We start from the raw sequence: 11,809 nt of genomic DNA, 5'->3' as shown, positions 1-11,809 counted from the left end.
TTATACTAACCCACAGAAAAGATTGACACCAATATATATCAGATTCTTGAAAACTTTCAAGAAGTCTTCGATAAGGCAATCATCCAAAACAAGTCAAGAGAACTGTTGGCAGTCGAGAACTTGACGCTCGAGTCAGATGCACATAATATAATCCGTCTATGCAAGGACTTACTTTCAATTACCAGAGGCCTACGAGAAACTTGGTGCCTAGACACCATGAAGGTGAGACCTGAAGGTGAAGATCACAAGGCTAGTGAGGAGGACATACAGAGGGTATTTGAAGAGTTCAACAAATTAATTGAGAGGATCTCTGCACTTGAGAAAAGCTAACGTTAAATTCGTTAATTCGTTACGTATGATTAAAATTTGGGTCCCTTTAGTGGACTTCCAGGCCGAGTACTGTTTCTGGTTGAAGACTCGCTGCCGGGCCCTTGTTCCTCGAATAAATTCACAAACTTCTGAACCTTGCCAACTTTGATGAACTTGAACTTTTTGTCACGTTTTATGTATGTTGGCACGGTCGGAGATTTGTCTCGGAAGGCATATTCCAAGCCATGGCTTTCATCGTGACTTATCATTGTGAAGGAGGAAGCCGAGCTTTTCTTCTTGAGAGATGGCTGAAGAGTCGACATTGACGTGTGTTTCATCAAGGAAGGTGCAGTTGCAGGCTTGATTGGTGATAACTCAGTCGGCACCGACGCGGACCTGGGACTGTCGAATTCATGCTCCACACTCAGTTCAGGAGGCGATTGAAGTACATTTGGGCGCCTGGTAGGAGTCCTTGGTTGAGGCTCCATCAAAATCTTTCTAGGAGAAAGAATTTCAGGATTCTTCTGAGGAGTAACCGGCTGGATAGTTTGAGATGATAGTGGTGGTGACTCTTCTCTCAACGTAGGTAACTCGCCAAGCATTGCCGGAGACAATACATTTGTGGGTTGTCCATCGGGGAAATGCAAGTCCTCTTCGTCGTCAACCGTACATCTTCCACTGTCATCAGAATATAGAATCTTCAACTCCTCGTCAGACGTAGATACATCTTGGAAATCCTCAAACACTAGCTGTTTTTCTATGAGCGGCATACCGGTATTGGAGTCTAGCGTTAGATCAGCGAGACTGCTATCGAATTCTTCGACTTGGTTGTGTAAGTCCTTCATCAGTGGCAACGAGTCATTGACCGGCAGATCTTGAAGGATAGTATTGGTATCGGCAATGTCTGATGTGATATTTGAGTTGCTCCGTAGCTCTAGTAGAAGTCTTTGGCGAATATAAGTCTTGATGGATTTCAATAAGTCCATATCTCGTAGTATGGAACCGTGGAGTTCGTCATGACGGAGAATGATGATCATGTCATCTACATTGGCCAAGTCAACGACCAAGCGTTTGAGCGAGACTCTCAAAGTCACCACGAAAACTTCAGATGGACTAGACATCTCAAAGACGCTTTTCCATATGCCCTTAAACCCCAAAAAGGGTTTCGGCGTATTCTGAGAGCTCTTCTTCTTCGCAACGAAGACCAAGTTCTTGCGCACCAAGTCCGATGGAGTAAGATAACGATTTCGTAAAAGCAAAGTGTTGAGCTCGAGTATCACGTCGAGTTCACCAATGTCCTTGGCTAAATCCACAAGCCTGCTCGTGGATCCACCTAAGAATAGTCGCTTTTCAGAGACACAGTCCGCTATTTTCTGCGGAATGTTGGACGAAAAAATCACCCGAGGCTTGACTGGATCTACCGATGGAGTCGCCTGCGGGGAACCACTGGTAAACGGAGGGTCCAAGCCCATGGTAAGGTGGTGTAGTTAGGTGCTTGCTTAAGTGCTGTGATTGATAATGGGATCTCGCGGAAACAAAAACAGAGGCTCACTTTATGTAGGAGCTGATTTTGACAGGCCGGATCAAGGTAAAAAATTCGGAAAGTATCTTGGATGGTTCGAATTTAACAACTGTAGGGATCAATTTTTTGTGAAAGAATTTGTTATAAGTTTACCTTAAGTTTTTGATACTATGGATTTTGGGTTTTTGGTTGCATTGTGTCGTAGATTTTGGCTGCAACGAAAGCCGCGCTGGATCGATTAGGAAACATAAATACACCGAGAGTGGGTCACATAAGCATTTTCCGAAAAAGGATTGAAGCTCCGCCTGACGACGGATGGCATGACAAAACGTATTGTGCAAACAGTCAATGGGTATTTTCGTTTTTGGGATCCTTCACTTTACAGAAATTCCACGGCATAGCAAAGTGATATATTACCGAAGATTTGAAGTTTCTAGCTCTTTCTTCTGTAGAACCCATGGCCAAAATATTCCAAGTTTCAATGAGTTTTCTTAAACAAATTTTGGCAGGATTCGATGGGAGTGGCACAAGAGTATGTGGGAACTACTGCCGGTTACTAACGTCTGTTAACTATAAACGCTGAATCTTTTCTTATATTATTACAAAACTCTCTTCTCGATCATATCACCATTCTTGGACTGTTTCTCAACTAAATCTCACAGCCATATCCTTCATTCACATAAATTGTGACCCAATAGCTTGAGAAATTATTTGGATCATGGAAGCACGTATATCATCTTGATGTGGAAATGTTATTTTTATTTATTTTGTTTCTGCAAGACTACCACAGTTTATTACTGGGACATGTTCTGGTTTTGCAACCAAAATGCGTCCTACGTAGTACCGATCGCACTATCAACACCTATCCAACTATTAGTACCAACTCAGTCCTTTTGAAAATCCCGCATGTCCTCATATTATTTCACGGTCATTGGTACACGTGACAATCCTCTTTATGAGCTAGAGTTCTCCTCGTTCAAAACTTCGTCATCGAGTTCAGGCTACCCTGGTCAATCAAACTTTTCCAGCAGGATCAAAGAGCTTTTACCGTTCATTACCAACGCCTCGCTAGATCTCATTGAAGATGCTCAGTGGTCGACTAATGCATTCAACCTCGGCAAAGTCGATTCTTTTTACGGAATACGTGTCAATGGATTCGTCACACAAGGCAACATCAAATTCGTGCTATGCTACGACTCCAACACATCTGGTTCAAGCAGCCTAGATTCCATGATGTCATCCAACCTGACCTCAAGCAAGCACGATGAAAATGTCATAAAACAGTTCTTTGCGGAGGCCTACGACTTATACGTGCAGACGCTACTAAATCCATTCTACCTGGTCAATGATCCGATTGTCTCACCCGACTTTGACTGCCGTTTGAAACTTTTGGCAAGAAAATACTTGTAACGTTAACTATATACTTACTCAGGCTTGGGCTCGTCCTTCAATGCTGCCTCAGTTTGGACAGAATAATCGCCGTTCTCGTCCTGAACGATGATACCCTCCCTCTTCAAAGCATCAAACATGTCTTGAGGCACCCATCCACCAGTTGCGGCGAAAGGTGTGGAGACAACGTCAACTTGGTAGTTCTCCAAATCAGTGGCATGTTTGTCCAAGTATTCGGTACTGTAATCAACAGGGAACTCACTCTCCTTAGTATTAGATAACTGGTTAGCAACATAGGTGTCCCACATAGCTCTCAATTGAATTATAGCATTCTCAACAAACAAGTAGTCTTTGTCGTTCTTGCAGTCCAAGGCGTGCAAATATGGAGCCTTCAAAAGCTTGAGATGTGGAGAAGCAACAGCGATCAAGTCATGTCTTCTGTCGTTCAAGGCATGCTCCCAGATTCTTTCGTTTCTGGTCTTGTGATACATGAATTCGTATTGCAGCTTCTCAACCTCGTCCATCTCATTGTACTTGGGCACGTCTTCTTCCAAGTTGAAGATCTTAGCACCCTGGTAAGCCACAAATGAAGGGTAGCTGGAAAAGATAAATGGCTTGATAGAAGTGTTTTCGAAATCAAGGAAGTACAACTTACCGGTGTCCTTTTCCGTGATAATGTTCAATGGGTCCAAGTCTGGAGCATAGAGTCTTGGAGCAAACAATTCTGCACAGTTCATGATGGCTGGAGATGTTGGGTTGATCAACTTATCACTGATGGTCTTCAAGTTTTCGAAAGTGTGTATTTGCTTCTTCAAGTCCTCGATGTTCTCCACCTTGCTTCCCGCGTCGGCTTGGGCCAAACCAAGTCTTGCCTTCAAACTCTCCAATTGAATGTTGGCAACTGACTTCACCACCTCAAGTGGCTGATCCTTCTCGAAAGGACCGGTCAATTCGGTGATCTTCTGAGCGGCCAAGTGCTTCTTGTTCTTGGAGTAGACACCCTCAACCAAAGGACCAATTCTCCATCTGTTCTTGAATTTGATCTCAGTCTCACCATCGTATGGCTCAGTGTCCTGGTGTTCTGGCTTGACATCATCAAAGAAGTAGAGAGATCCGATCTTGTTGAAAGGAGTCTCCAAAAGCTTGGCCTGGAAGTCGGCAATTGGGTCAATGACCGCCTTCAAGTGAGCATTGTCCTCGGTATCCTTGGACAATGGGTCCCATTGCTTCATCAAGAGATCACCCTCGATGTGCTCCATCAAGATGAAAGGAGACAGCAATGAGTTGCTTCTGGTAGCACCGTAGGCCAACACTTTTGGAACGCTCAAGCCTAATTTCTCGGCCAAAAAGTCCATGGTAGCCACCTCACTCTTAATCTTGTTCTCGATGGCAAAATCAGACTCAAGCTTGTATGGAATTCTCAATACAAGAGACTTGTCGTTCTTGAGGGACAACTTGTACACTCTGTGGTGTCTGCCCTCGTGAATACTGGCAATTGACTTAACTTCAATGTCGCCTTCGCCCAAGATCTCCTTGGTGATGTTGTGGGGTAAAAGGGTGGCTCCAGTAGGCAGAACCTTGGGGATGGACAATTCTCCATCAGTGAGCTCCAACTTCTTTACGAGGTCAGTGGCTCCCTCAATGGAGAATCTGGTTTCTCTTCTGGCCCTCTCGACCTTGTCGTTTTTCAACCAAGAGCCCCAACTGTATTGGAAGAATTGGCTTCTTTGAGGATCCTTTGCATCATTGATCTTTGTGAAGACCTCTTTGGGTTCCTCGGAAAGGAATCTTTTGGTAATTGTGTTAACGGCAGTTTTTTTGACCGATGGAATGAGCTGAGTAGTCCTTCTGGACCCAATTCTGGCAGCACTTCTCAACATGTTGGTGGGTAAAAGGGATACGGAGAGGTTGGTTGCACTGAATGCAAACTTTGCACCCATAGTGCGCCAGCGCTTAATGCGCAAGCATTGATGTACAATCCATCTACAAATGCTAGATTATTCACAAGTTATCATTTATTTATCGTTACGTGTCGTCATAAAGTCATGACCTTGGCTGGTCGGGGTTGAGCAACATCATTTTTTCCTTCAATGTCACTGGAGGGAGGCCCAATGAGTCGCAGTCGTTGAGCTGCTTGTTGCCTGACTCTCCATTTGTATGGGAAGCTACACTCAAATCTTCATCGCCAAGCAGTGCTTCAAACGTGGTTGGCGGTGTCTGCTTGAGTGTGGTTGGGTTGGTAGGGTTACTGAGATGCGCCGGGGGTTGTGCAAAGCTCTGCTGGTTTTCTTGTTGTCGGTCCTGCTGATGAGCCTGTTGTTGTTGAGCCTGTTGTTGTTGAGCCTGTTGTTGTTGAGCCTGTTGCTGTTGTTGTTGTTGTTGCAGAAGCATGTTGGCAATCACGCTGGAAAAGTAAGGTGTGGGGCCATGGCGATGTAGTTTTTTCCCTTCGACGCCATCTTTGGTTGCTGTTGTGGAAAGACAGGAGGTGGTGGAGTTACGGGAAAGAGGTCTAGAAAGACTGTCGCTAAGGAGCAATCCGTTCTGACTGGCATCGTAATTGTAGGTAGCAGGATCGTTCGGAATGGGAGCTTGATAGTCGCTACCGCTTGAAGCCAAGGATATATTGGTCGACAGATTTTGTTGGTCGTACACCTCTCCTTTCTGCATCATCATGAGTCTTAAGTTCCTAGAACTGACACTATAGTTATCACCATCACTAGGAGCACTGGTACTGATCATAGGAGTCGGATTTCTGAGCTGGTTGGGTGAGTCGTGATACGAGGAGTCTGAGATGGGCTCATCATCAGAGAAGTAGCTCTTGGGCTTGGAGAAGTCTGCAGTGGAATCTTGGCCGTCATCTTGTTGACCGTCTCTAAATGAAGCATTGTTATCACTCACATCCTCAAAGCCGGAATCGGTCAAGTTGACCTTCCCGCTGAAGATGGACTTGATGCTTGCAGCAGGATGGGACATTATGATAGTTGCGGCACTTCTTTCAGCAGTAGTTGTTTCAGGATGAACGTTGGGGTAAGTCACTGAACCAGGCCGATTTTATGGCCTGTACCAGCCATAGATAGTATGCATGACCTGGATCGTGCGAAATGAAACCGGGGTAAAGCTGCGACATGGAGAGACCCCCGTTGCCTGATCTCATAGATAATCGTACAATAGAACGGAACAGAAAGGCGCAACCATCAGGTTGTGTGAATTAGAGCAAGCGAGTAGTCCGCTTTAATTTATGTAGTGGTCATTCAAAAATTTTATAGATCGGGTTTTCATTTCAGGGTTTGCCGATTTTGTCGGGAATGGCTGCGAAACGGAAAAAGCATTTGTCGCAGAATTTGGTTGCTTCGAATAAAGTACATTTTGACACACATTTGCGAGACACACAAATTTAAGAAGCAGAGCTCTACGGAGCAGATATGAAAAAAGGTAGGTTGTTTTCATTCGTTTTGATCTCTTTTTATGCCCTTAAGGTACTGGAGGTATAGCGCTTCAGTGCGAGGTAAGTAAGGCCATGGAATAGGTGCAAGAGGAGCTCAACATCTTTTCTGAGTCTGATTGATCAGCCTGCCGGCCTTGTAAGAGAAATTGACTAGTCCTCTGTTGTGGTTCAAGCTATGTGGCTTTGCACAATGTAAAAAGCCAACTGTGGCTCATTCCTGGCGAGACCTATAATAATCTAAAAGCCCTTTTACGTATTTTTGAACCATACCAGATGCAGCACAATGCTTGTTTAGAGGAAGACTGAGCCAATTGGTAGTAGTTAAGGGACGCATTCACGGGTGGCTAAATGTGGCCCTTATCAGCTAATGCGCACTGACTTTGGATCAATACAAATTGCTGCAATTTTCACTCCATGGCCTTGTATAGACGAATTGCCATAATTGGAGGAGGCCCAGCCGGGCTTACAGCAGCAAAAGCACTAGCATTAGAACCTTGCAAATTCACCATTGACTTGTACGAGAGAAGAGACAATATTGGTGGCTTGTGGTACTATGGTGGTGACAAGACCAAGGTCTTACCTTCAGTGCCATCAGTGGGACCTGATTCCCACGAGATCTTAGATCCTAACGGCGGATTCGAAAACAGGTTTTTCTCGCCTATGTACGATCAGCTTGAGACAAACATTATCAGCCGGTTGATGAAATACAATCGGTTAAGTGGGGCTCACTTTACCACTGATATCAAGGAATATCCGGGTCGGAGCCAGGTGCTCGACTACATTCATGAGTACAAAAAGACAATCCCGCAGGCTGCCAACTTTCATTTCAACAGGAATATTAAGAAGATAGTGAAGAACGAAGACGAATGGTCAGTGACCGTTGAGGATTCAATTTCTTTGGCGCAAGAGACCAAAACGTTTGACGCTGTCATTATTGCCAATGGCCACTTTGAAATACCCTTTATTCCAGATGCTCCAGGTCTAGCAGAATGGGCCAAACAGGACCCTCATTCTGTCATTCACGCCAAGTACTTCAAAGATGGTGCCCCTTTTAGAGATAGAAATGTTATTGTCGTTGGCGCCTTCACAAGTGGTATCGATCTTTCTACTCAAATAAGCACTGTGGCTAAGAATACGTATGTGAGTGTCAAAGATGACCCCAAGGACCACGACAACAAGAACGAGGCAGTGACTATGCTACCACTCATCACGCTGTATGACTATGCCACGAGGACTGTGAAATTAGTAGACGGGCGAGAGATAAGCGACATTGATGATATCGTTTTTTGCACGGGATACCTATACTCCTATCCATTCTTGAAGGACTACTTGCCACATTTGACCGATGGTCTCCAGGTGAAGGATATCTACCTCCAGCTCTTCCGTGTAAATGATCCTTCAATTGCCTTCATTGCCCTTCCAAAGGAAGTTGTACCTATGCCATTGTCTGAAGCTCAAATGGCTGTAGTTGCAAGAGTTTACAGTGGTCGCTTACATCTTCCTGATGAACAGAAGAGGAGAGAGGCGTACGAGAAAGAAGTGGCTGAAAAAGGAGCTGGAAAGAAATTTCACTCGCTCAAGACACCCAAAGACATTAAATACTGCAAATTGCTTTACAATTGGATTCAAGAGGAGGGTCTCCTTGACGAAGGATTAGTGCCGTCTTCATGGGGTGAGCAGAGAGTGAAGGATAGAAAGAATACAAAAGCTGACAAGGATGCAAGGCAAGAAGTCATTCTCAAGCATGCTGCAAAACTTAGAAAAGAACACCTTGTGTTCAAGTTGCCCGAACGTGAAAATGAACGGTAAACACCATTAATCCGCGGTTGTGTGGTCAAAATTCAGGAAAGCCACAGCAGTTTGAGCACGAAAACTGAGGTACCAAAAACGGTGGATTAGCATGACAAAAGAGGCAGCAAAGATCCACCAGAAATAGAAACTATAGAAGAAAAATCAGTAGACTGATATGTCACCCTTGCTTGGAACGTCTTGGTCTCGGTGGTGGACACCCGTACACCCTAAATCCGACACCTTTTATAATTCAATACCCTTATCGCATCGATCGTACAACTAAGTCATAAGACATGTGGTTATTCAGCTGGGGTATGTACCTTGAAATTCGTATTCTTCTGGCATCTGTCTCTCCAAATTGCTGATGAAGAGCTGTGACTGCTGCTTCGTCGATGTGGAAACAGATCTCATAGGACATGTGTGAAAAACAACGAGAACTAACATGACAGTCCAGGACGTTTTGTCCTCTTTAGGATTATGGAACAAGCATGCCAAGTTGTTGTTTTTGGGCTTGGACAATGCCGGAAAGACAACTTTGTTGCACATGTTGAAGAACGATAGATTGGCTACTTTACAGCCCACTTTGCACCCAACTTCCGAGGAGTTGGCTATTGGTAACGTTAGATTCACTACTTTCGACTTGGGTGGTCACCAGCAGGCCCGTCGTTTGTGGAAGGACTACTTCCCAGAGGTCAACGGTATTGTCTTCTTGGTCGATGCTGCTGACCCAGAGAGATTGGCTGAATCCAGAGCTGAGTTGGAGTCCTTATTCAAGATCGAGGAATTGAACAATGTTCCTTTCTTGATCTTGGGTAACAAGATCGACGCCAGCGACGCTGTCAACGAGTCCGAGTTGAAGACTGCCTTGGGCTTGTATGGTACTACCGGCAAGGATGTCGGCAAGTTGGCTGAGAACGTCAGACCTATCGAGGTTTTCATGGTCTCTGTTGTTATGAGAATGGGCTACGGTGAGGGCTTCAAGTGGTTGTCCCAGTACATTTAGATCCACGTCACCCTGTGAAAGTCCTTTCTTGGACGATCCAACTATATCACATTTTATAGCTCTTTGATGTGTTTAGGTTCGGCTTTTCATCAAGAATGTGTCAAATGCATATAATTGAAAATGGTAAATGTGTAGATTTGGGATACTGATACTTCGCACCCGTACATCCCTACTTGCAGCCATAATTAGGAAGCCCTCATCGCTCCGTTAATAAGCATTCTACTTCTGAAATTCACTCATAATGGATGGAAACAAGGTATCTTTGCATCCAGAGCCAAAAAAGTGGAAGGCGCCAAAAGGCCCAAAGCCCGTTCACCATAAGAACAAGAATCTCATTGGTCTTGGAAGAACCATTGCTAATCAGAGAAAGCAAGAGAATGCAATCGAGATCTTGCCAGACGGTGAGATGAGATTCACCACGGACAAAAAGGAGGCTAGCTGGGTTAAAATGAGGTCTGTTACCCAAGAGAATTCTTTAGACGAGTTCTTGAACACCGCAGAGTTGGCAGACCTGGACTTCACAGCTGAAAGAAACTCTCAAGTCAAGATTATCAAGGTTGGTAACACAGCATTGGTGAACCAGTCTGGTTTGCTTTCACAAGAGGAGACTGACGAGATCCGTAAAAAGCACCAGCTATTTGAGAACAAGTTGATCATTCCAAGAAGACCTAAGTGGGCTAAGGAGCAGCTGAGGATTCAGATCGAAAGACAGGAGAATCTTGCTTTCTTAGACTGGAGACGTGAGTTGGCTACATTATCAGAAAAGCATGACTTGTTATTGACCCCTTTTGAGAGAAACATTGAGGTTTGGAGACAATTGTGGAGAGTCGTAGAGAGATGTGACTTGATCGTGCAGATTGTGGATGCCAGAAGTCCTTTGTTCTTCAGATCTGTGGATCTTGAAAACTATGTTGAGTCGTTGAGCAAACCTGAGGAGAACAGGGAGAAAAGAAATTTGCTTTTGATCAACAAGGCTGACTTGCTCACGAGACAACAAAGAAAGGAATGGGCTAACTATCTTAACGAAAGAGGAATCAAGTACGTTTTCTTCTCGGCCGCAAATGCGAACGCTCTTTTGGAGAAGGAGCAAGAAGAGGCAGAACAACGTAAAAACGATCCGAACTTCGTCTCTGACGCTGGTCTCGACGATAGTGAGGTTGAGGAAACTGACGAGGATATCAAGATTCTTAAAGTGGAAGAATTGGAAGATCTATTCCTTTCTGCCGCTCCAACTTTTGAACAGACTGAAGACTTCCCTGACCGTAAATTGCAGATTGGTCTCGTCGGTTACCCCAACGTCGGTAAGTCCTCTACTATCAATGCTTTAGTCGGCTCCAAGAAAGTGTCTGTTTCCGCAACACCAGGTAAGACAAAGCATTTCCAGACCATCGTATTATCACCAGACGTTGTTCTTTGTGATTGTCCAGGTTTGGTGTTCCCTAACTTTGCATACTCTAATGGTGAGTTGGTGTGTAATGGTGTTCTTCCTATCGATCAGTTGAGAGAGCACATCCCTCCAGTCTCTTTGGTGTGTCAAAGGATTCCCAAATTTTTCCTCGAGGCGGTTTATGGTATTCACATCCCTATTCAAAGTAAAGCTGATGGAGGCAATGGTGTATACCCAACAGCCCGTGAACTCTTGAATGCTTATGCAAGAGCCAGAGGATACATGACTCAAGGTTTTGGTAGTGCAGATGAGTCAAGAGCTTCCAGATACATCCTTAAGGATTACGTGAACGGAAAGCTCCTTTTCATCAACCCACCTCCTAAGAAGCTTGAAGATGGTTTGTGGGACAACAGAAGTATTGATGAGTCCAGAGAGTTCAACAAAGAAGTCTACACAGTTCACAGTTTACCAGAGACAAGACAGGAGCAGATCAAAGCTGCGTTGTCGCACAAGAACATGAAATTTGACGAGTTTGACCTTGCCAATGACCTTGCTAAGCTTAATTTCTCAATGCATGTTGGCAGCGATAACAATCAGAAGTCCAATGGTGACTCGCAGGGTGAAGCTACAACCCGCTTCTACGGTGGAAGACAGGCTGCGTTGGAAAGTGCGGCTGACGACTTGGACAGAGAGTTTTTTCAAATGAACAACGTCCAGGCCAAGTTGGATTCCCCATTCCACAAAAACGGTGGATTGTCAGGTAACAAGAAGCACAACAAGAAGAACAAGAAGGCGGATAAGAAGAAAAGAGTGGTGGGATATTAGACGAAGGTGATTCCAAACATTTTTTGCATTCGATTTGCACAAGTTGCTTAATGAACTTCACGACGGTGTAACATAGCCCTCTAAATTTATTAATAATACATTCGTGGGTGACTCCTTAAGAAGTAAAAAATATGG

The 11,809-nt window shown here is 44.5% G+C and overlaps 7 protein-coding genes across 7 annotated transcripts; 4 read left to right on the top strand and 3 right to left on the bottom strand. All coding sequences in view use genetic code 12, as the record gives it.

Moving 5' to 3' along the window:
- Positions 1-359: 359 nt before the first annotated feature.
- Positions 360-1,781, bottom strand: CTA9 (Cta9p; the record flags this gene model as incomplete). Its single annotated transcript, XM_025481432.1, has 1 exon — positions 360-1,781. The coding sequence occupies one exon, from the start codon at positions 1,779-1,781 to the stop codon at positions 360-362; it is 1,422 nt and encodes a 473-aa protein (XP_025336050.1).
- A 956-nt stretch (positions 1,782-2,737) lies between these two features.
- TRS20 (TRAPP subunit) lies at positions 2,738-3,158 on the top strand (the record flags this gene model as incomplete). Its single annotated transcript, XM_025481431.1, has 2 exons — positions 2,738-3,114; positions 3,149-3,158. The coding sequence occupies 2 exons, from the start codon at positions 2,738-2,740 to the stop codon at positions 3,156-3,158; spliced, it is 387 nt and encodes a 128-aa protein (XP_025336049.1).
- Positions 3,159-3,255: 97 nt separating this feature from the next.
- Positions 3,256-5,100, bottom strand: CXQ87_002943 (uncharacterized protein; the record flags this gene model as incomplete). The annotated part of the gene is made up of 1 exon (XM_025481430.1): positions 3,256-5,100. The coding sequence occupies one exon, from the start codon at positions 5,098-5,100 to the stop codon at positions 3,256-3,258; it is 1,845 nt and encodes a 614-aa protein (XP_025336048.1).
- Positions 5,101-5,263: 163 nt separating this feature from the next.
- On the bottom strand, positions 5,264-6,196 carry CXQ87_002942 (uncharacterized protein; the record flags this gene model as incomplete). Its single annotated transcript, XM_025481429.1, has 1 exon — positions 5,264-6,196. One exon carries the CDS (start codon positions 6,194-6,196, stop codon positions 5,264-5,266), a length of 933 nt encoding a protein of 310 aa, XP_025336047.1.
- Positions 6,197-7,082: 886 nt separating this feature from the next.
- Positions 7,083-8,477, top strand: CXQ87_002941 (N,N-dimethylaniline monooxygenase; the record flags this gene model as incomplete). The annotated part of the gene is made up of 1 exon (XM_025481428.1): positions 7,083-8,477. One exon carries the CDS (start codon positions 7,083-7,085, stop codon positions 8,475-8,477), a length of 1,395 nt encoding a protein of 464 aa, XP_025336046.1.
- A 424-nt stretch (positions 8,478-8,901) lies between these two features.
- On the top strand, positions 8,902-9,462 carry SAR1 (Arf family GTPase; the record flags this gene model as incomplete). The annotated part of the gene is made up of 1 exon (XM_025481427.1): positions 8,902-9,462. The coding sequence occupies one exon, from the start codon at positions 8,902-8,904 to the stop codon at positions 9,460-9,462; it is 561 nt and encodes a 186-aa protein (XP_025336045.1).
- Positions 9,463-9,703: 241 nt separating this feature from the next.
- On the top strand, positions 9,704-11,674 carry CXQ87_002939 (putative GTPase; the record flags this gene model as incomplete). The annotated part of the gene is made up of 1 exon (XM_025481426.1): positions 9,704-11,674. The coding sequence occupies one exon, from the start codon at positions 9,704-9,706 to the stop codon at positions 11,672-11,674; it is 1,971 nt and encodes a 656-aa protein (XP_025336044.1).
- Between the last annotated feature and the right edge of the window lie 135 nt (positions 11,675-11,809).

The sequence above is a fragment of the Candidozyma duobushaemuli genome (assembly GCF_002926085.2).
Source record: "Candidozyma duobushaemuli strain B09383 chromosome Unknown C_B09383, whole genome shotgun sequence".
Lineage (NCBI taxonomy): Eukaryota > Fungi > Ascomycota > Pichiomycetes > Serinales > Metschnikowiaceae > Candidozyma > Candidozyma duobushaemuli.
The sequence above is the reverse complement of the archived record's forward strand: the minus strand, read 5'-3'. Positions and strand labels throughout refer to the sequence as shown.